General features: G+C 39.9%; 1 protein-coding gene across 2 annotated transcripts in view; it reads left to right on the top strand.

The window, feature by feature from the left end:
• PDE4DIP (phosphodiesterase 4D interacting protein) overlaps positions 1-24,677 on the top strand; it is a 203,585-nt gene that overhangs the window by 34,746 nt on the left and 144,162 nt on the right. For both annotated transcript variants that reach the window (XM_057720836.1, XM_057720826.1), the window contains exons 2-3: positions 7,279-7,334; positions 12,293-12,438. In XM_057720836.1, the coding sequence (XP_057576819.1) occupies positions 7,279-7,334; positions 12,293-12,438 (202 nt within the window). The remainder of the gene's footprint in view (positions 1-7,278; positions 7,335-12,292; positions 12,439-24,677) is intronic.

Below are 24,677 nucleotides of genomic sequence, written 5' to 3' on the forward strand. Positions count from 1 at the left end.
GAGTTCCATTTGGCCACAGCCACTCTCAGTGAATAGATCCTGTTGAGTGAAGGGTGTAATTGCAGCCTGTACTGGAGAAAAGTGGATGTTACTCTATCAGTGCCAAGTCAGCTCACACTTATTCAGCATGCAGAGGGAGACTCGCAAGTGATGCTCTCTCTGTTCTGAGGGGCTTTGCCAATTAAGCATTCTAGCTTGCAGAGGTTATAATGATAGGCCTTGAGATGTGAAAAAAATTATAATCTCACTGTATTTATTATACAACAGTCTTGTGCCCTGCATCTGTGTCTTCTACCCTGTTTGCATTTGAATGTGTGTTTTTGCAATTCTGGTGCCAAATGGGGGATATTGGCAATATTTGGAGCAGGGGAGATATACTCAGTGTCTCTCTTGGCAGGAGAAAAAAAGATCTAAGTCTGAGAGCTTGTTCAGTAACAGCCTTCCCAGTTTTGATTGTGTCTATTTCCATCACCTCTCCTGCCTGTCAGTTTATTCCCTTTGTCTTTTAGGGACAGTGCCAAGTGTTATCACAGAGAGGATTAAGGGGAGAATGACTATTTGGAGAAATGTGGGTAGAGATAGGGAAGTATAAAATAGTGGATGACTCACTTTCCAGGATAGAACCTATGTAAAAAGTCATACTTGCCACTTCCTTTTTAGGATTTTAATTCATTTGTCACATGGCATCTGTTATACCGGTACTCAAATACTCCACTGTGAGCTGTGTATGTATCGGGGATGAGTTGGTATCCCAAGAAACAATTGTGTCAGGATTTGAGTCTAAATCGCATCTCTTTCTGACAGCAACACTGCCCACCCTTCCTTTCACCTCACTTTCTCAGGGCTTGTTTCCCTGGACTCAAGGCAGCTACAAAGGAGGTTCCTGGCAAAGCTGTGGGTAGAAATAGGGCACATTGGATGAGTAAAGGTTTAGAGTCAGACAGAAACAGCTTTCAAGTTCAGGCTTACCACCAACTAGTTGTATAATCTTGGGCAAATTACTTCATCCTTCTAGGCCTCTTGTTTCCTCACCTATAAAATAGGGGTAACAGTACCTGCTGGATTTTGTGAGAATTGAATGAGATAATGCCTGCAAGTATCAGTCAGTCAATAAATGGTGGTGGCATCATTGGTGGTGGGTGGTGGTGGTTGTCCACAATGTAATAATAATGGTCATTTAATTCAAGATTAGCGCTGAGGAGAATTCCAGTGTAAGAAAACATGTGGAACTGTAAAGTTATACACAGGCAGTCTGCAGACTATTACGTGCAGATGTCTTTGTTTCTAGGTTGGCATTACTTGTGAAACCCTACCATTTAAAAATCCTCAGAGCTGGAGCATCACTTACTAAAGAAAGCAGGCCACAGTTCTCCTTATCCTTCTGGCCCTTTTATATCTGCAAGGGTTGAATGTGGATATAAATTTAAAATATGAAAAAGAGATGCTTGAATGTTAGAAAGATTTATTTGAATCAGAATCTTGAAACTCATGTCAAATGAGCTTTAAAAATATGGAATTAGAACAGGATGTGTGTTTTTGTTCCCCAATAAACAGCAAACTTGAGCAACCTTCCTGTCATACCATATATCTACCCCCCACTGTTTGAGATGGCCACACTGAGACTAATCCCTTACATATTTTGTTTTTTAATCAAGGAGCTTAATAGAAGAGCAGTGTAAATAAATCAGAATATGTTCCTTAATTTTTTAAAGACGAATTAACGTTTTAGAATAAAAATAGTAAAAAAAAAAAAAAGAAGGTATTCGCTTGTATTTTCTGCCATCCTAACCCCCCAGCCTTTTCACTCCTCCAGATTCTTGGCTACTCCGTAGAGTCTGTATCTATAGGCATATTTGCTATAGTGTAAATCTTAGTCCTAATCCTTTCTTGCTGACATTATTTTAAATCATCTTTGGTGATTCTAAGTAGTTAGATGAAGCTATAGTGTTTGAGAAGGGAAGTGCCAATGAAGAAATGGTTTTCCCCTTGACTCCCCCTAATATTCCTGCCTCAGGGTTAAAGTTTGGGGGAGGAGGGCTTGAGTGGGAGAAAGGTGAAAAGGAAGTTGGAAGGGGTCCTGAGGAGCAGTTAATGCTTACTCAGGTTAGGGAGAGCAAAATAAAGCGCTGAATACACCCTTCATTTTCCTATTTGGGGGCCTTTGTCCTGTTTCCTTATGTGTTCATCCCCATCCCCCAAGAACTAAATTCAGTGATCTCTGTTTTCTGTAGATTTCCTAGACCCCCTTTTGCCCATGAGGACAAAATTAATTGCTATCTCATTTATGTTCTGAAATCTCTGTTTTAAATCTCATCATTTTGATAAATATCTCTTTGTATCCTGTCTGCCTCCCCCAGTAGACAACTCTGAGCACCTTGATTTCAAGGCATTTCTTTTTCACCTTTATATTTTATCACATATGATACCATATATCAGTGCTTGTCAGACAAGCAACTTCTCAATAAATGTTTATGAAATGGAATGAAAAACTCTAAAAACAGCAATCAAGGCCCAGTTTTTTGCTCTAAGTACTGGTGTGGCAGACTGCTTTCCCTCCACCTGAATTTTTGTTTATAATAAGAAGGCCGTATAAAAAGAAGTTTGAAAGGTAGAAAGTGCCTCTGGGAGATGGCCTTTGTCCCTTGGCTTAGGCATGAAGGAAGAGTGGTGGTGCGTGATAAAGTAGCGGGGCCGGACTGTGTGGTGCTCCAACAACCTAAATGTATATGATCACCCTGGGGAGGCAGCCTGAAAAAATACCAGCCCTTTGGGAGTTTGGACACTCCTATGGGAAGAAATAGTCCTAGGTTAATTATCTTAAAGGTTGACCAAGGAGAAGAAAGTAATGGGTCCTAGAGAGACAACAACTGCCAACAGCTCCTTAGATATAGTTTGGGGTGGTTTTGGTCTGGGATGCTAGTATGTCATAGTGTTCAAAGACTTGTTGCAAACCTGCTTTGTAGTGAAGAAGTTGTGTGATTGCCATCTTGCCATTGCTCATGAGTAACATGGTCCATCAACACAATCCATCACTCTTCTCAGTCCACAAATTAAACAGACCCGCATACAAGGCAATAACACCAAATATGCAGTTTGCAAAGGATGGGCTATGGCTACCTTGTAGAAAATATCTCTGCAGGCTCCTTCATGGTGTTACCCTTTGCTAAGGAGGGACCCAAGTTTCTACCCCTCCCCACAGTGTTATGAGAGACCAGACTAATGGGACCAGTGAGCTGCTCACATCTTGGAAAGGAGCCATATGAATGGCCATCTTCAAGAGAAGCAAAATTGAGTGTCTTGGATATTTCTGATATAATTGAAAGTACCACACTTAGAAAACTACTGAAAGAAATCACCAGAGCACAGTTTATAGTATTAGAGTATCAGAATGTAGCAGATGGCTCTGAGAGGAGCAGTTATTTTCTGATCATCCTCAACCTAATCACCCTGGAAAACTGCAGGAAAAGCTAGTACTGTGGGATTTTGAATATTAATGTATTGTTCGAGTCCAGTATCTTCATAGCTACTTATCAGCAAGTCAAGAAAATGTGGGTAATATACTTTGCAGAAATTAAGTGGGCCAACAGCTGGTAGGTGGGTTGTACTTGGTAAATGTTTGGTTCTTCAAATTAAGAGGAGAGTGTCTTGGCAAAAAATTAGTAAGTGTGGTCCAGTGGTTAAGACTTCATGCTTCCACTGCAGGGGGCTGAGGGTTCAATGCCTGGTTGGGGAACTAAGGTCTCGCGTGCTGTGTGGTGTGGCGAAAAAAAAAAATTGGTAAGTGAGATTTTATTGGAATTGGTATCAATATTGACAGATTGGTGAGGTAGTGAGCAAAAAGATAAGGCTCACTGAGGGAAAGTTTAGTTCATTTGTGTAAGAAAACCATGTAAGGTAAAACACATAGGTAACATGTAAGGTAAAAGTATCTTTGGGGAAAGATTATATGTGTACATCTATGTAGGAGAGCTGTAAGTGCCCTGGTGAACCACATGCTAGCTGAGCGTGAGTCATTCATGGACTGATGTTTGTGAAAAACTAGAAACACTTGAATTTGAGAAACTAGGACAAGGGTATACATTTTTTTCTGGACTTGGGTAATAGAGAAAAATTTACCAACATATGCTATTGCTTTGTGGGTGGGGGGGCAGGCTTGGAGTCTGTCTCTAACATACCCCAATTCTCTTTGCACTTTGGTTTGTCAGATGTCACAAATTGCAATCCCCTAGACATATACCCTGTGTTTCTTAACCACGTGCCCCTTCTCTGGGGGAGCATCAAATTCCTTACCAACCTTTTGGAGCAGCTGAGTGAGCCCCACTTTCTGGCAAAATGAGAGGGAACTTGAGCTGTTAATAGAGTTAAAGTGATTTTAAAAAAATCTCCCGAGACTACAGAAAGCCCATTAACTCAGTAGTCATCCAAAGTGACCTCTCTATGCTTCTGGTTATTGCTTCGTACCAGGCAGGCGGCCAACTCAGGGTGAGTATGGGGTGGGGGAGAAGGGGAAGTATCCTGTGACACCCATGCTCATTGCCTTGCTGTAACTTGCTCCTGGTCTAGAATGTGGAATCTTCAGAGCAAGGAGAATTGAATGAGATCATGTCTGCAAAGTTCCCCCATCCTTGGAAAGTATTAAAATGGGTTTTAATATTATGAGCATCTATTAGAATAGAATTGCATGATTACTGCAAGGAACCTTAGGAATTCATGCATTTCTTTTACAAAGATTTAAGGAAGTTGAAGCCCAGAGGTAGAAGTGACTTCCAAGCCCCTTCGTAGCTTATCCTCACAAATTAATGAATTGTGTGCTGAAGTCAGTAGGTAACTGAAGACAGTGTCTTAAAGCAGAAATGAAAATTTTGTCTGCACTTGATCTATACCAGGGTGACAGCCTCAGAGACCTATAGAGAGCCAGACAAGTATCATAAATGAGCGCATGAGCTGGGATTACAAGAACAGGCAGGGACAGGGACTGTGGCAAACTGGAGAACGTCTGTTCTGTTTAAAGGCTGCAGGTTATCCCCCTACGTGGGAAGGCAGGTCCAGTATTGCCAGGCCCCTTTGTTTTGCAAGAGACGTTAGAAATGGATCAACCTTGTGTTGACCAAGTAAAACATGTTGGATGGCTGAACTTGACCTGAGGAATGACCTCGCTCCTGACGGCAGATGCACAGTTACCCAGGTCTGTGGGCTGAGTGTAAAGGAATCCATTCCAGTGCATGAATAGCAGCAGCTAAGTATAAGTTTTTTTCCCCACAAATTTGCCAAGACATTGTTCTAGCTGATAGTTTCAAAATTTGCACTACTTTTTCTCAACAGAGGGAAATCCTAAGTTGTATGTTCATCTCTTTCATTCTTCACTCTCAGGGAAAGTTTTTAATGAGAAGTGGAGAAGGGGAAGAGGCAGAGGGCCTGAAAGAACCCCAAGCTGGTGATCTACTTTTGAATAATAAAGAATCGCCAGGTGGTGTGTGTAGTCCAGTGTGCCCTGTCTGGTGCTTTCATGTCCATCTGGAACTTAACAAAGTGAAGATTTATGCCAAGACCCAGCCCTGAGGCAGAGAAGAAAGAACACCAACAGTTTCTAAATAAATGCCAGGCTCTCTTCCGCCTCCCTGTGAATGTCTTCTGGCTTTTAAAAAGAGAAGCCCTCTAAACCTCCAGCTACATAATTATTTTTAGAACAACTAACTGGGAGTACCCAAGGGTTTAAGGAATAAGCTAAATGTTGAAAGCATCTCTCTGTAGGATTATTGCAATTGCCTCTCTGTTTCTACCTTCCCCACCCAGACAGTCTGTTGTCAAAACAGTAGCCAGCCCTTTTAAAACATTCGTCACTCAATTCATCTCTTTTTTTTGACTCACAAGATTCCAGTGGCTAAATTCCTCTCAATGTCCTGAAAGGCTTTATACGATTTGCCCCCTGCCCAGCCCTCCTGTTACTTCCCTGACCTCACCTCCTGCTACTCAGTCTGCCCAGCCACACTGGCCTCCTTGTCCCAAAAAATGCTCTGGCATGCTCTTGCCTGAGAGCCTTTGCATTTGTTGTTCTCTGCTTAGAAGACTCTTTGCCCGAATACCCATTATCACTGCTTCCCAGAGAAACTTTGCCTACTGAAAATTGCAATCCCCTCCTCCTCCCCATACCTCCAGCATTCCCTACCTCTATTCCCTACTTTAATTTTTATGATACCTGTCCCCAGTTGCTACTGTACATTTTGCTTTTTTGTTTCCTCTTACTATAAGTTCCATGAGTGCAGGCATTTTGGTCTGTTTTGTTCAGTGCTACATTTATAGAGCTTAAAATCGGTGCCTAAAAACATAGTAGGTGCTTGACAAGTATTTGTTGAATACATTTTCAGATTATTTTTGGCCCTTCTGTGCTAGCGATGGTGGTCTCTTCACTGTGCTGGACAGATACACTTCTTGCTACTGCATCATGGTGTTTTTAACATTTCTGTTAATAGACTTTGTCTGTTTGCCAAGTTTTCTGGGTCAATTCTACATCCTAAACATATCTTGTTTTTTTGTGGGTGGTGGTTGTTGGTTTTGTTTGTTTGTTTGTTTGCTTGCTTGCTTTTGCTTCTCTCCATTTCTCCTGTATTTTCCCTTAGTTTAAACCATCACAACTTCTTGCTTTCCTCATCCACTTTTGTTCCCTCTACACAATGTCACTCAACAGCCAGGAAGATCTAAAGTCTAAATCTGGTCATGTGCCATTCATTGCCTCATTTAAAATCCTTCTATGGTTTCCCATTACCCTGAACATAAAACTCATAACCTTACCCCATCCCTCAAGGCCCTGCATGGTCTGATTGCAACATTGGCTTTCTCTGTTCCTCTAACAGGCCAAGCTCCTCCCTGACTCAGGGTCCTTGCTGTTCCCTCATGATGGAACACTCTTCTGTTCCCATTTTTCATCTGGCTGACATTCTCTTCATTTCAGTTTAAGTGTTCTTTTCTCTGAGTTTCTCTGAGTGTCTCTGTTAGTTGTTACTCTGCATATTCCTTCCTAGCACTTGCCACAACAGTAATTCAACGCTTGTGGAATTGTTTTGTGTGTTTTGGCTGTCTCTGCATGTACTTATTGGGAATAGGAACGCTTCCTGGGGGGTTTGTCTTTGTATATCCAGCACTTAACACTGTCCCTGATACATAGTTCTAGCTTAATGATTGTTTGTGGAGAAATAAAGAAAAGCAGATGTCTTGCCAACCAGAGACTGAACACTGTGTGGGGTGGTGTCTCATTAATTAACAATATGTTTCTCTCCATAGAGATTATTTTGCAGAAGATGATGGGGAGATGGTACCCAGAACAAGTCACGCAGCAGGTAAGGAGGTCATGGGCCTTGCTTTGCTAAATTCTTGGTCTCCTGCTGATCATAATTCCCTTAAATTATTGACACTTTAAATTCACCATGGCAATATCTTCAGACTTTTTGTGAATTTCCAAATTGGCACATACCACTGTAGTATGTAAGTTCCCACCTTTCCCATGCAGTGCAGTAAATCATAACTGAAATACTTGTGTGAGCTCTTCATACGTTTAACAATTCTGCAATTGCAAGTTAAAGTCACTTGTAAAATGATTACAATAGATTCATCCACTAAAATGAAATCTCTAATATACCATTAAAATGGGTATATTAACAGCGTCAACCTCAGAAGTGAGGTCAGAAAAGCTCTTAGGACAGAGCTTGTCAAGGAATAAACACCCAGTAAATATTATTATCATTATTAATGTATTCATAATAATATATCATTCGTGTACTAACATTAGCTAGGGGTCTACCTAAATTACAAAACCAAAGTGAAAATAACTCTCTTTTGGGGGCTATTTTTCACAAAGACTTTTAGTCACTTGGTGTTTTACTTACTTTGCTAAGTGATGTGCCTTTTCATACCAGCCTTGAAGCACAGACGGTTCATATACACAATGTAGAAAAAAGTTTTTAATTTGAATGTGTTAAGGACTTTGGAGTCACTTAAAATTAGCATTTGTAATTGTGTATGTGAAATCTGTAAATTGTAAGGGTCTAGCATACTCATTTTGAGCATCAAGAGCCTCCATTTTGAGGTAAAATTTGAAAGACTAGGGCAAAAATGGAAGGGGAATGAAGAAAACGCCTACTATAAACAAGATATTAGGTTGGGTACTTTGATTGGTTATTTCATTTAATCCATATAAAAGCTCTGTGAGGTAAGCATTATTATTCCCATTTTTTACAGAGGCAGTGATGCTCAGCAAAATTAAGAGATTTGCCTAAATTCCCACAATTAGCAAGTGGTCAGGATTCATATCCAATCTATTTTTTTTCTTTAACATTTTTGTTGTGTCTGTATCCAGTCTTCAAAGCTCTTATCTTTCTATCATATCCTATAAATCTAACTGTAATGTATTGTTGTTTTATCAAATTTTCTTCCATTTAATCACCTATTTAATTTCACCTAAATGTGGAAGAAATCATTTTTTTCTAATTTATTGTAATTAAAACATTTGCACTTACTTAGAAATATCAAGTTATCAGCAAAACAGGAGCATCATTATTTCTACTACTACTATTATTATTAATTTGCAATCACAGAGTGGTATACAATTAACAGAACAACAGTTATTTTGTACAAGCTGAATCAAAGACAATTGAAGATGGGAAAAAACCCAGCTCTATTTGTAACTAATTTGTGCTGTGTACCAATAAAACCTGCTTTAAATTTCTGTGCTAATTTAAACCCCTGTACTCTACCCTTGTACTCTGCTCTACTCTACTCTGTTAGTGGCTATTGAAAATACCATTAAGGACAGGGCTATCTAAAGACACACTTGAGGGTATGTTATTTTTACAGAAATGGAAAGATACTGTACAGTGTCCAATTTAAACACAAATCATATAAATCATATGGCCTTACATTCCCCACCCCCCTTTTTTTTCTTTAAAATCAGTTATGTAATGAGTAGCTAAATACTTCTAGACAAGAAAAAACCTGTGCTGGAACCACCCTATTTTTTTTAATAAATTTATTTATTTATTTATGTATTTTATTTATTTATCGGCTGCATTGGGTCTTCGTTGCTGCATATGGGCTTTCTCTAGTTGCTGTGAGTGGGGGCTACTCTTCATTGTGGTGCGCAGGCTTCTCTTGTTGTGGAGCAGGGGCCCTAAGGTGCATGGGCTTCAGTAGTTGCGGCATATGGGCTCAATAGTTGTGGCTCACGGGCTCTAGAGCACAGGCTCAGTAGTTGTGGCTCACAGGCTTACTTGCTCCATGGCATGTGGAATCTTCCCAGGGCAGGGCTCGAACCCCTGTCCCCTGCACTGGCAGGCAGATTCTTTACCACTGCACCACCTAAGAAGTCCTGGAACCACCCTATTTATCATCATTATTTTCTTATTAATCTCCATCTTTCTCTTTGTCATCATGTTCCTGACCCTTTCTGTCTTTCTTTCTTTTTTTTTTTTTTTTAAACAGGGAATGCTCTTTTTTTTTTTTTTGGCCATGCCCTATGGCTTGTGGGATCTTAGTTCCCCGACCAGGGATTGAATCCTGGCCCTCATCAGTGAGAACTTGGAGTCCTAACCACTGGACCACCAGGGAATTCCTGGGAATGCTCTTTACTGAGCATTTAAAAAAAAAATTCTGATAAATTGATTGACGCATCTGGGGACTTTTTCTTGCATTCCTTCTGGCAAGTTTGTAGAAAGAAAGAGAAAGAGGGAAGAAGGGAGGGAGGCATATGTTCTCCCATCCCATAAGTTGCCTTTTCATTCCATTGATGGTTTCCTTTGCTGAACGGAAGTGTTTTAGTTTGATGTAGTCCCACTTGTTTATTTTTGCTTTTGTTGCCTTTGCTTTTGGTGCCCATGCATATACGATCCAGTAATTTTCAACAAAGGAGATAAGAATATACAAGGGAGGAAGGAAGAAGAGAGAAAAGAAGGGCGGGGGGTGGGGGTGAGGAGAAACCGTTTCTTGGCTTTTAGCCAGGGAAAGATGTATTTTTCTATGTCTTCTGCCTGAATCTATAATCCCAAGGCCACCTCATTTGTATATTATGAGGTCGTTTGTATACTATGCTTGAAGGAAGCCCTGATTTCTTATTCTTCCACAGCATTACTTCTCCAAGGCAAGCCCAGTGTTAGCAGCAGCTTAGCCTTCACTAGCTTCTCCCAGGGCAGTGCTTCCTTTACTTAATGGAAAGATTGTGTCTCTTCCCCTTTGCCTGTTTTTCCCGGACTCTCAGGCCTGTTACAGTCCCCTTTGCTGCTAAAATAACACAGTAATGACATACTGTTAGGAAGGTTGAATGGAAGGAATGTGGGATTGGTTCTGCCACATTTTAGCAATGTAATCTTGGGCAAGTAAACCCTCTGAACCTTTATTTACTCATTACTTAAATGAATGTAATAATCACATCAGTCTATTTCACTGGTTGCAGTAACTGTATAAATGAAATAATCCGTGTGAAACTATTGTATAACCTGTAATTCCTGTTAAAGATGCCGGTTGTTACAGTGGTAATTATCCCTATACAATAACCTGAAAGATTCTCTGTAGAGAGATTTGTAGAATTACTTCTTATCTAGTAGCTTGATATTTTATCTCAAATAAAGCTATTTCAGTTATCTTTGGTCATGTGACACACCACTTTAAAACCTAGTGGCTTAAAGCAGGGGTCAGCAAAATGCAGCCCATACGCCCAGTTGCCAGTATTTGTAAATAGATTATAAAGGCACAGTCATGCTCATTCACTAACATATTTCCTGCATCTTCTTTGAGCTACCAGGGCAGAGTTGAGTAGTTGTGACACAGTTGGTGTCCATGAGCCTAAAATGTTTACTGTCTGGCCCTTTGAGAAAAAATTTGCCCCCTCAAGGCTTAAAACAATGATTTATTATTTCTCACAATCCTGGGTGTTGGCAAACTGGGCATTTCTTCTGTTGGTCTCACTTGGGATCATTCAAATAACTGCCGTTCTCTGACAGCTTGACTGGGACGGAGGGTCAAAGACAGCCTTTCTCAAGTGTCCAGCACTGGTGACTGGAATCTTCATTTCCCCTGTACTTGGCCTTTCCTCCCCCAGGAAGGTAGTCTGGGCTTCTTCACAGCAAGGTGGTCTTGGGGTTTTAGGAAGGCAAGAACAGAAATGCAAGGCCCCTCAAGGCCTAGTCTCCCGAACTCATCCAACAGTGGCATTTTCATCACATTCTCTAGGTCAAAGCAAGTCACTAAGCCAATCCAGATTCAAGGGGTAGAGAAATAGACCCCACTTCTTTTTTTTTTAAGCTCTTTATTGGAATATAATTGTTTTACACTGTTGTGCCAGTTTTTGCTGTACACCAAAGTGAATCAGCTGTATTTATACATATACCCCCATATCCCCTCCCTTCTGCGACTTCCTGCCACCCTCCCTATCCTAGCCCTCTAAGTTATCACCCATCATCGAGTTGATCTCCCTGTGTTATGCGCAGCTTCCCACTAGCTATCTATTTTACATTTGGTGTGTATATGTCAATGCTACCCTCTCACTATGTCCCAACCTCCCTTTCCCCCTCTGTGTCCTCAAGTCCATTCTCTATGTCTGTGTTTTTATTCCTGCCCTGTCACTCGGTTCATCAGTACCATTTTTTTAGATTCCATATATTTGAGTTAGCATATGCTATTTGTTTTTCTATTTCTGGCTTACTTCACCCCGTATGACAGACTCTAGGTCCTTCTACCTCACTACAGTTAACTCAATTTCCTTGTTTTTTATGGGTGAGTAATATTCCATTGTGTATATGTGCCACATCTTCTTTATCCATTCATGTGTTGGTGGGCATTTAGGTTGCTTCCATGTCCTGGCTGTTGTAAATAGCGCTGCAATGAACATTGTGGTACATTTCTTTTTGGATTATGGTTTTCTCAGGGTATATGCCCAGGAGTGGAATTGCTGGGTCATATGGTAGTTCTATTTTTAGTTTTTTTAAGGAACCTCCAAACTGTTTTCCATAGTGGCTGTACCAACTTACATTCCCACCAACAGTGCAGGAGGGTTCCCTTTTTAGACCACACTTCTTAATGGCAGGAGCAGGAATATCACGTGACAAAGGCACATGGACATAAATTACTGTGCTGTGCTAGGGACCACTATTAGTATGATCTACCACAGGCTGCTTTATGTGAACTGCTTCTGTGTGGCCTAGAATTGGTTCATATTTTGCAGAAACCAAGCTCTGCTGGAACATGCAGGTTGGGATAAAGATAATGCCACTATTTCATAGAATTTTCTGTTGTTCTGTTTCGCTGGCAGCTTTTCTTAGTGACACCAAAGATCGAGGCCCTCCAGCGCAATCACAGACCTGGAGAAGTGGTGAGAAGGTCCCCTTTGGGCATTCCTTGAGAGCATTTGAAAGACCCCTTCAGGTGCAGACCCAGGCTCTTCGAGACTTTGAGAAGGTAAGTCACATGGGTGGATAATTGTTATCCCAGTTAGAAGGCGTAGCAGGGGATAGTGATGTCTTATAAAAATATGACCCATAGTTTAGCTTGGATTATGGTTTTCTTATCATAATGGTGTCTGTTTCAAGAGCATTTATCCCAAGAAGCTTATGCACTGTTAGCTATGTGCTGAGCACTGTGGTACATGGGCAGTTGCCTGTACCACTGGTTCTGTCTTATTTTTACCCCTGCTTTACCTCTCAGATACATTTAGGAAGTTTAAATAGCACCCTGAGAATCTGTAGCTGGGCCATAGTGGGCCCAGGAGACCTAGTCAGTCAGCTGGCTTGGACCACTCTGCATAGCTGGATACTGAGGTAGCTCAGCCATAGCCATTTGCTTCTCAACAAGAATGCGGCATCATTGCTTGAAACTCCTGATTTTACTCTTGAAGTGCCCTACATCTTGACAGGTTTATCCTTAGACTTGGCCAAAGGCCAAATTACTGATAATGTAATACAGGCCCCAAGCTTCCTGTGCCCTGGCTTGGTCCAAGGAAGTCTGCACAATAGAACCTATCTACTGGCATTTGTATGGCCTGGAAAGAGCACCCAGCATTTCTTACATCCCTGGGTGCTAAAAAAGGAAACAGCTCTTTGGTGCCCCCTGGGGGTTGCCCAGGAATCAGGACATATGAATGCTGTGTAAAAATGCCCTGACATGTGTGGGTTTCTTTCATTCTTGAATTGATAGCTTTTGATATAAAATAATAAAGATCCCATTTTCAAAAAGGGGTTAATAAAGCAGTATTGACATGAGTTTACCCTGTCTTCCCTCAATTTGTAAATAGAGATGTTTCACTAAGACCTAATGTACATCCTACCAGACATTCCTGTGGACAAAGAATATGTCCCATGTAATGTGGGCCTGAGAAATTAAACAGCCTGCTCTTGGCTTTTTTGCTCAGAGTTGTCATGGATACTTAAAAAAAAAAAAAAGACAGAGAGTTTGCAGGAATATTAAGTAGCTTTTGAACAGCTGTGGTGCTGGTGGTGGTAGTGGGGGTGGTACCACCCAACCCCTTCCTCTTTTTTCATCTTTTGCATCTGCTGCAGTGCAGAAAGGGTGAGCAGAACTGAAGCACCCCTCAAAGCTGTGTGGGTGCTCTTAGAAAGGCAGTCTGCCTGCATGCTCCTTTTGGTTGAGAGGTGATTTGCATTGTAGATATGAAGGATGTCACTTCCACTGCTAGGATGGATGGCCGGATGCTGTGGGAGAGGGAAAATAATGGGCTGGGCTGGGTGATGAGCAGGGGTCAACTGCCTTTCAGGTGTGGAGTCTTAAGTCTTTTTTTCTCTTAGCAATCAGGTCTAATATCACTGATCAGTCCTTATTCCTCCATGCTGGGAACCACTGACAGAAACCAAGCTAGGATGCAGAGAAAAGGCCAGTGAGAAATGTTTTAAATTTCTCTCCCCTATGTATCAAACGATAAATAAATAACAATGAGGCTACAACACATGTATTTGTCAGAATGGTCATTGTCAGTAAACCAGGCTGTGTCCTGCTCACAGGTCTGTTCATTCTTACATCCATTCATCCATGCACCCATTCTGTAGACTTTGAATGATAGCACCTGCTGTATGAAGAATCTCCATGAAAGGATTTGAAAATTAGAGGAAACATTCGTTAGAAAAAAATATAAGAGGGAGAGGGACATGTTCCAATGTCCCACCCTAAAAAATGATAAAACACTAAATAACATAATATTGTCTTTCCATCATGCATTCAGTAGCCTTGGGATAAAGGATGGGAGCTGTACTCGGAAAGGGGAAAGGGACATATTAAAGGTTTTGTTCCGGAGAAGGGTTGACTCCTCCAGGGCATGAAGCAAGTGTCAAAGGGATACAGGCCTGGGCTGGGCAGCCAGGAATCCATCTATCTTAGTCCATTCAGGCTGCTGTAACTGGGTAATTTATAAACAACAGAAATTTGTTTCCCACAGTCCTGGAGTCTGGAAGTTCAAGATCAGGGCACCAGCATGGTTACCGTCTGGTGAGGGCCCTCTTACTGGTTCATAGCTGATGCCTTCTCACTATGTTCTCGTATGGCAGAAGGGGTTACAGATCTCTCTGGAGCTTCATCTGTAAGACGCTAACCTCAAAGGCCCATTTCCTAATATGGTACCATCATCGCTGAGGATTAGGATTTCAACATATGAATGGAGGGGCACATTCAGACCATGTCACCATCCTTATTTCACTTGTCCCTGCAACCAACACTTGATCACTTCAAATAAGATGCCATTCCTGCCCTTAGTTATAGTCTATAGGGAAGGACAGACATCGCATTAATTATAAGGTGTCCTTATCATAAAGATAAGCACAGTGTACTCTGAGATCTTGAGAAAGAATGTTTAATTTTATTTAAGGACAGAGAAGGGCCTCCTCCCAGAGGACACCTCTCATGGGGGCTGCACATTGAGTGAGGTCTTCAAAGCTGAGTTCGATTTTACCAGTCAGAGGAGAAGATGATCATATTCCAGACAGAGGGGAAATTTGGGTGAAAGGAAGAGAAGTAGGTTCATGAATAGATCCAATAAGAGACTGGACTAGAGGGATGCTATGGTCTGAATGTGTGTGTTCCCTCAAAATTCATATGTTGAGATCCTAACCGCCAATGGTGATGGCATTGGGAGGTGAGGCCTTTGGAAGCTGCTTAAGTCACAAGGGTGGAGCACTCATGGATGAGATTAGCGCCTTATGAAAGAGGCTCCAGAGAGATCCCTAGTCCCTTCCACCGTGGAGCACACAGGGAGAAATCTGTGACCCAGAAGAGAATGCTCACCCGACCAGACTGGCACCAGGATCTTGGAATTCCAGCCTCCAGAACTGTGAGAAATAAACTTTAGTTGTTTATAAGCTACCCAGTCTGTGGTATTTTCTTAAAGCAGCCTGAACAGACTTCGTCAAGGGAGGTAAGGAGGGAGACTTAGAACAAGGAAAGAAGTAATAGTAAAGATCCTTAGTCATTTAAAACTAATTGATCAGTAATGTGATTGCTTCTGAAATATTTGTTGATGTAGGAAATTCTAGGGAAAAGAGCCTTTGATTCCAAAGTAAGCAATAATAGACTAAAAATGTAAATACTGGCAAATTATGGAAAATACATCACTGGTCAATTAACAAGTGAAAGTGACAGCATCTTTCTTCAGTATGTTGATGCAGGAAGAAGGGGCACAGGGAACAGAGGTTTGAAGATACAGTTTTCTTCCCTTTTCTTTTCTTGCATTCTCTATCCCTGACCAACAGTATGGGTGGGGTTAGAGAAGGATGGGCAGGGGGAAGGGGTCAGAAATAGTGACACAGATGAGCCTACTCAACTTTACTCTGGTAGGTGTAAATTAATAGGTATTCTTTCCTCTGATGAAAGAGTTTTGCTTAGTGTGTATACTTTCTTTGTACTTTTTTGAATGAGTGAATGATTTCATTAATTTTTAAACCTTGTCAGCTTTTTTTTAAAGGCACTCCCCCCTGACCCCCGAGGATACATTGATGGACTTGAGAAGTGGATTAAGTGCTCCTCATAAATTGCTTTATTTTGTTTTTATAAACCTGCATGAAACAAGCATCACTGTCCCTATTTTCAAGTGAGGGAACCAGGACTCATAGAAATTGTGGCTTTTTCAGGATCATAGAATTCATGTACCATGATTACAAATCCTGACAGGTTATTGGGTCATTTTACATAGTCATATGTCAAATGGCCATAGTCGTGTGCTAAGCAATAATTGTTCCTATATGCTTTCTCACTGATCACAGCACCCACTCCACTTGCAGCATCTCTGGGATGGGTGAGACTAGTGCAGCACATAGATAATACTAGCTAACATGTGTTGATCACTTTCTATGTGTCAAGTAGTGTTCTAAGTACATGCAGTATCAGCTCATTTAATGCTTATGGCAGTCCTGTGAAGAAAGCATCATTATGACACCAGTTTACAAATAAGGAAATAAAGGCACAAAGAGTAACAAAGGAACTTTCCAAGCGTCTCATAATGTGCTGAGAATAATCGTCATCTTTGTCACCTAAAATAGTACTTTTATGTTGGTGGTAATGAAAGTGCTGGCTCATGTGGGCCTGGAATCATGAGTTAGTTCCTCCTATTTAGATGGGCACAGAGTGCGGGTCTATCTTCCCTAGTAAACTGCAAATCCACTTTTACCTCCCAGTATTCTCCATCACATGCTGTCTATTACATTAATTCTGAACTGCTTGCAATTCAAAGTCGTTTCATATTTCTAAGCCTTTGTTCTGGCTCTTTCTGCTGCCAATACCTTTTCTGTCCTCTTCTTCACCTGGTTAAAGCCTACTGATCCTTCAACTTTCAGTTCAGGTCCCATTTTTTGTTTGTTTTTCTTTTTAGGATGCCTCCCCTAATTCTCCAATCTCAAAATATATACCCAGCCTCTAGGCAATTCAAAAGTGGAAAGCCTTTGTTTCATCTTTTTCTAGTCTCTGAAACGTAGCATAATGCTGGTACACAGTAAGTGCTCAGTAGATGTTCATCAATTAAACTAAGCTTGTTGAAAAGTGTTGAAGATTAGGTATTATATTGGATTTGTATTCCCCCGGCCTCTACTTCAGTATTCACTGAGTGTATTCACAGTAGGTGAAATGATTCTAAGGAAGGTATTGGTATAGTAATTAACTGGTTAGGATAGGAAACTGAGAAGTGAAGAAAAGTACGTTTATTTTCAGAAGTCCAATGTGCTATTCATTGTGCTACAGAGCCAGGTAGAGATAGTACATTTATTTTTAATGGTGAGTTTAAAAGGAGATAACTTTCCACCTAAACTGGGATGGTAAAATTATAAATGCAAATTAGGGAGAGATAGCAGAGACCTTTTGAAATATTTGACAGGATTTATAAAGAAGATCATAGTATTTATTATACCCTAGGTGCTTTTTAGACACAACATATTTTATTTCAGCTTTTTCAGTTCATTTTCCTAACTTATAAGATAGATATTATATTACATCCATTATATGAGTGAAGAGACCAAGACTCAAAGAACTTGTTAAAAGCTATACAAGTATAAAGTGGCAGTGCCAAGATACCTCCCAAGAGTCAAGGTTCTTGGGGAAATGAGAGGACCATTCCTAGAAGGAAAGGTTGCATTAATGAAATGTTTGCAGTTTGGTTTTATATAGAAAATCAAAATGGCAAATGCTATAGAAAAGCTATGGAGGGGGTGGGGATCTGCAGCTTTAAGGTGTAGAGGAGGCCTCCACTGCCCTCCCCTGTTTACACATTTTCTAATAATGTTGTCTTTAACATGAAAATGCCAACAAGACCAGCTGCAATGTTTGCTTAATTATAGTCTGAAGCTAGCTTTTCCGAGCAGTCTGAATCCAACCACAGTGAGTCAGCCTGCTGAGGCGCCACCCATCTGGCAAATTTTTCCACTTGGATCTTGAAGTCTGGGGGTGGGGGGTGAGTCCTAAAAGGGACTTTTCTACCTTTATGGAGGCCTGAGTTATCACAGCCTGAGTTTCCTGTTCCAGTTTAGGGGAATCTGGGTCATGTCACTTCTGCCTTTAGGTCCAGCCATTTCAAGTGCTTCTTGAGTTTCTCTTTAATTATAGCCTTGGAAGATGAATGATACTGGTGAAGTGCGTTTTCTTTCTTTCTTTTTTTTCCTTTGAAAATGACATTTAGGTTCTTCAAACCACAGTGCCCCAAGCATACTGGTTTTGATTTCACTAGTGTCTTGAGACTTTCAAAAAGTTATTAGATGAGAAGGGAAGTGGGGATAGTCTGAAACTTTCAGCAATCATAAGCACAGGATTTTTTTCTTCTAATTAAACATGGCTTTTCAGAGGGATTCCACACAGTCGTTCCATAGAACTTCAGCAACATTTTCATTCCTAAGCAACACTGCCAAAAATAGGCTTCAAGTCAATCACTGTTTTCTTAAGAACTATGAATAAGAGGAATGATTCTGAGTGCTGTAGAGGATGCAGAGATGTAGATAAGTTAGCATTCTCAGAGAGCATACACTCTGATAAGGGACATAAAAAATTTAAATTACACAAAATTTAATTTAAATAACATCTAAGGCACCAGTGGAAGAGATCACAAGATTAAAGTAATTGCCAACCAGACATATGTCTTTAAAACCTAGGTGTTAGGATGAGACATTTTTTTCTAATTTATATTCATACATATATGTAAACTTTACAAAGTTATAAATATTGGATCACATTTGGTTACACAATTAACAAAGTAACTTTATCAAAAAGAATGGAATTACAAAAATTGAACAACCCCAAAAGTTCTGGAAGGTATGGTTACCAACACAGAAAAGAGCAATCACTGCCACAGAGAAAATGGCACTTGAATGAGAATAATCCTTCTTATTTTTTTATTATCTCCGCTCTGTCTTCGCATTAGAACTTGTTTTCTTCTCCTCTTCACTGTATGAAGAAAAGCTCTATCTTTCTTCCTGTGGACCTTGAGGAAGTTCCATTCCAATGATAAAATTTTAAAATAACAAAAATAATGATATCAATTAATATTTATTGAGTGCTACAGTGTGCAGACCTCTGTGAATGCACTTGACTCGTGTTATCTTATACAGTTCTGAAAACAGTCTTTTGAGATTGGCACAACTATTATTTTCCTTTGTACAGAGGGACACTGAAGCTAGGAAAAGACAAGTGATTGCTAGAAAGTGCTAGAACTTGGGATTTTAACAGAAGTGTACTGATTCCAGAACCTGAGCTCTTAACCACAATTTTGTTATACCTCTCTATGGACAGCTGCTCCCATGATTCACTTGTTTGTTCATCCACTCAGTGTATGGGTACAACCTCTGTGCCAGGCCTGTTCTAGCTGTTACATGCACAGTGATCAAGCATGAACGTATGAAAAGGTGTGTGTCGAAGGATGAATGTTTAAGTATTTTTATACTAATAAAATATTAGAAACAAACTATTATTCATCAAGGCAAGGACTGATTATTTCAGCCATGGTATACGCATCGAAGAGAGGATCATAGAGCAATGTACTGACTTGGAAGGGCGTCTGTAATAATAACAACAAATTTAAGATTAAACCACAAAACAACTATGACAATTTGAATGTTACATAAAATAAGATCTCATTTAAAATTTTTTAAATTTTTAAACAGTTTTTAAAGGTTACTTTCCATTATTAACAATACTGGCTATATTCCCCATGTTGTACAGTACATTCTTGAGCCTGTCTTACACCCAGCAGTTTGTACCTCTTACTCCCCCACCCCAGATGGCCGCTCCCTCCCCACTGGTAACCACCAGTTCGTTCTCTGTATCTGTGAGTCTGCTTCTTCTATGTTATAGTCACTAGTCTGTTGTATTTTTTAGATTCCACATATAAGTGGTATCATAATATTTATAAGATCTCCTTTTTGAGAAAATAAAAAGTAAAAAATAGAAATGCCCGGAAGGATAGACACCAAAATATTTAAAGTGATTAGGTCTGGGTGAGAGGATTAGCCATGATTTTTGCCTTCTTTATAACTTTGTGTTATCTGAATTTTTAATAATGTACATTCATTTTATTTAATCATTCAACAAATATGTCTTAAACACTGCAAATACAATAATGGATAGGGAAACATGCTTCCTGCCCTCATGGAGTTTACAGACTAGCCAATTACAACAGAATGTAATCATTACAATGCTGTGGAGGCAGGCACTCAGGAGGGGCCCTTACCCAGACGTTAGGGTCAGATAGGCTTCCTTTAGTAGGTAATATCTAAATCAAGTCCATACGGACTAGCTGGAGATAGTGACGTCAGAGCTGAGTGCAAACTGAAGAGGAATGACTTTCCAGGCTACGAGGAAATGACTTTTCCTCTGCTACCCATGAAAAGTCCTGGAGGCAGCAGACAGCAAGTTTAGAAATAGGAGTGTCGATTGGGGTTGGAGCACTGGAGTGTCGATTGGGGTTCAAGTTGGTTGTATCTCCCTCATCTATCACCTACTCACGGTCAAAGTCTTATTGTTACAGCCATGGTTGTTCATGGTATCACTGTGAACTCAGCTTTTATGCCTAGAGAAAGTCCTAATTGTGCCTTCGAAATCACCTTCTTTCCTAGAGAAGGATGGAGAAAGAATTAATGAAAATCTAGAAAAATAGGTTAGGCCATAAACTGACGTATTTCCCCTTAATACTATAGAAACTAAGCAAATAATCTTCCTGTGTGGAACCAACTGTGAACAAACAACAACCAAGTCCTGCTGGTGTGGTCAGGCCAAACTGCAGGAGGACCTAGTTTGGAGCCTAGGAGTCCTTGGGAGCTCCCAATATCAGTGCAACTCAACTCGTTTTGCCATGGAGCTCATTTAACTATCTCTGATGGCACTATTTCTGGCTGGGCCATTTATTTTTGGTGACCAGGGAAGTTGTTATTTGTTTTGGTTTGGTTTTATATAGTTCATAGTGCTCTAATGTGATGATGACGACACCTTGTTATTCTAGGACTGGGGGTGGTGTGGGTGTGTGTCTGTGGTGGGGAAAGGCAGGAGGAACATCATTGGAACCCCTGTTCTTTATCTACACAATGACGCTGCCTAAGATAGGGTTTATTTATTGACCTGATGTAATAGCTCTGTTGTTAGCTGTCTTGCCACCAGGCCAGTTATTTCAAGAAAAGGCTGTGTAGAGGATGGGTAACAGTATGCTTCTGAGTTTAAGGGGAAAATTTGAATGATATTGTTAATATTTCCACATTTAAAAGACTCTGAAACTTTGGGGATTATGTTGAAATTTCAGAAACAGAGTTTCAAAAGAAAGATTTGTTTACTGTGCAACCCCAAAGAACAAAAGCCAGTTGTTCATAGAATTCTCAGTCCACTTTCTGAGGCAGGTATCAACAGCTGACTTCTGGAACACTGGACAGAAACATTGTGTGCAAGTGAAAGGATTGATGAGTGGAAGACCAAGTTGATTAACTTTGACATTTTCCTTATTAGAATGTTCTGCAGAAGTTGTGTATATTCTTCAGGGCAGTTGAATGAGTATGTTTTTCCTGTGTCAAAATATAGAGTGGATCGTGTTTTCTGTTTTGTCTAAGGATTGTAACAAAATTTTAACTTTTAATAGAACATAGTAATCCATGAGTATTTAATATTGAGAGCTTAGACTTAGACTATACTTAGACTAAACTTCATCTAGCCTTTATGTTAGGGCCCCATAGTCTAAGTAGGATTAATATACATTTAGAAATGGTCAGTTCTAAAACATTTACTTTTTTTTTTAGCTCTTTATTGGAATATAATTGCCTTACACTCTTGTATGAGCTTTTGAGGTACACCAAACTGAATCAGCTGTATTTATACATATATGCCCATATCCCCTCCCTCCTACGATTCCTTCCCACCCTCCCTGTCCTGGCCCTCTAAGGCATCACCCATCATCGAGTTGATCTCCCTTTGTTATACAGCAACTTCCCACTAGCTATCTATTTTACAGTTGGTAGTGTATATAGGTCTATGCTACTCTCTCACTTCGTCCCAGCTTCCCCTTCGCCCCCTGCCCCCCCAACCCTGTGTCCTCCAGTCCATTCTCTGCATCTGCATCCTTATTCTTGCCCTGCCACTGGGTTCATCAGTACCATTTTTTTTTTTAAATATTCCACATATATGAGTTAGCATACAGTATTCGTTTTTCTCTTTCTGGCTTACTTCACTCTGTATGACAGACTATAGCTCTGTCCACCTCATTACATATAGCTCCATTTCATTCTTTCTTATGGCTGAGTAATATCCCATTGTATATATGTGCCACATCTTCTTTATCCATTCATCTGTTGATGGTCATTTAGGTTGCTTCCATATCCTGGCTATTGTAAATAGTGCTGCAATGAACATTACGGTACATGTTTCTTTTTGGATTATGGTTTTCTCTGGGTATATGCCCAGTAGTGGGCTTACTGGATCATATGGTAGTTCTATTTTTAGTTTTTAAGGAACCTCCAAACTGTTTTCCATAGTGGCTGTACCAACTTACATTCCCACCAATAGTGCAGGAGAGTTCCCTTTGCTCCACACCCTCTCCAACATTCATTGTTTCTAGATGTTTTGATGATGGCCATTCTGACCAGTGTGATAAGCCATTTACTTTTAACTGAGTTGAATTTAACTTGAATTGAATCCTTATCATAAAAAAATCCTTTGTAAAAGGCAAAGGACTGGACATGTTACTTCTCCCAGCTTTGGTTTCTTTCTTCTTCTCTTTTAAATAAGAGCTTTATTGAATTATAATTTATACACCATAAAATTCACTCTTTTAAAATGTACAGTTCCATGTCTTTTGTATATTCAGTGAGTTGTGCAACAATTACCACTGTCTAGTTCCAGGACATTTTCATCATCCTCAAAAACTATCATACCCATTAGAAGTCACTCGCTGTTCCCTCTTCCCCCAGGCCCTGGAAATCACTCATCTAATTTCTCTATGGATTTGTCTAGTCTGAAAATTTCATATAAATAGAATCATATACAATATATGACTTTCTATGCCTGGCTCATTTCACATTAGTATAATGTTTTCAGGGTTCATTCATGTTATAGCATGTGTCAGTACTTCATTCCTTTTTAATGACTGAGTAGTATTCCATTATATGGATATAGTAAACTTTGTATATTCATTCTTATGTTTTTGGATATTTGGGATGTTTCTGCTTTTTGACTATTGTGAATGATGCTTCTATGAACATTCACATGCAAGATTTTGTGTGGACATATGTTTTAGAGATGTTTTACCAAACATCTGTTTGGGTGTATACCTAGGAGTGTTATTGCTAGGTCATATAGTAACCCTATGTTTAATCTTTTTAGAACTAGGTTTGGTTTATTCATCTTGAAAATGGAGAAAAGTATGTTTTATGTAGGTTCAGGTGGTCAGATCCTCTGGGGTCACAAGGAAGGTTATTTACAATGAAGGATGCTTTTTGAAAAGATGCAGGGGACCTGAGGTAGAAGTGGAAGTACCTTACTAGTCACAGAGGAATCCTAGATTCACAGGAGTCATCTAGTGTCATGATTGAGGCCCTGATGAGTATGAAATATGGGTCAGACTGTTGGAAGCTGTAGTCTGTGCTCCTCTACTATCTAGATAAGCAAATCAGCCAACCTCTTGATGTCTTACTTTCCTGGAGTGTAAAATTGGGATAATAATATCTAATCTACTTACTTCACAGTGTTGTAGTGAAGATAAAATGAAATAATACATATATAGAAGTGCTTTGTATATTGTCAAATCTTATGCAAGTGATTGTTGTTAAAATAGTGTAATTATATCTAATTTTGTAATGCAAGTCAGTCATTCAAAACAATCAGTAATGAAAGTTTTGTATTTCTTCAATTTAGATTTTATCAGAAAAGCATAGGGACTCCCAGACACATAGATGCATTTTAAATAAAATATATATGAAATAAACCATCCTCCTTCTTCTCCCTGCCCTGTCCCTTCTTGTCTCTCCCTGCCCTATAATCCAAAGCATGTAGCGTTCTTGGGTGCTAAAGAGCAGGAAGTACTGTCCAGCCATTGGTATGCCTTTCCCATGGGGCCGTTTTGACAATTAGCAAAGTCTTAGGTCCCAGTCATTGTCGCTGCTTTTGTCTTGGAAATATCATACCTTTATGCTCACTAATCTCCTCTTCCTCTTCCTGTACAAGGCAACTAGAGTGCTGAACAGTAGACTCCCACTACCTTTTAGGGCTCTACCATAAGAGAGGTGGTGGGGTGCTTTGAGATTCTTCAAAAAGTGACAACTCTTTCTTTGGTGCTGCCTTTGGTAATATTGTTTCTATGAGAAAATTGTTTCAAACATAGAGTCTCAGGATGCCTAAAGAGCTTAAAAATTCTCCAGAACTAACTCCTCACTGCTGTGTGAAAATTTTTAACAATATCCCTTACAAGGTCCTTTAGTTTCAATTGATTTCTTTTTGTGGCAGGAAATTTACTATCTCTCTTAATGTAAGTGCTAAGTAAATATTTGATGTATGAATCTATGGATGGAATGTGGCAATAAGTTCCTTACATCCAACTCTACTAGAGGATGTATTCTTATATTTAGTTGAAAGCTGCCTTCCTGTAATTGCTAGTTTCATTCCATTTAAAATAGTTTTTTTTTAAATAATAAACTATTTCACAGACAAGAACATACAAAGAACAATAAAACATTTGTCCATGTATCCAATAC

Source organism: Hippopotamus amphibius, chromosome 1, assembly GCF_030028045.1.
Source record: "Hippopotamus amphibius kiboko isolate mHipAmp2 chromosome 1, mHipAmp2.hap2, whole genome shotgun sequence".
Taxonomy (NCBI): domain Eukaryota; kingdom Metazoa; phylum Chordata; class Mammalia; order Artiodactyla; family Hippopotamidae; genus Hippopotamus; species Hippopotamus amphibius.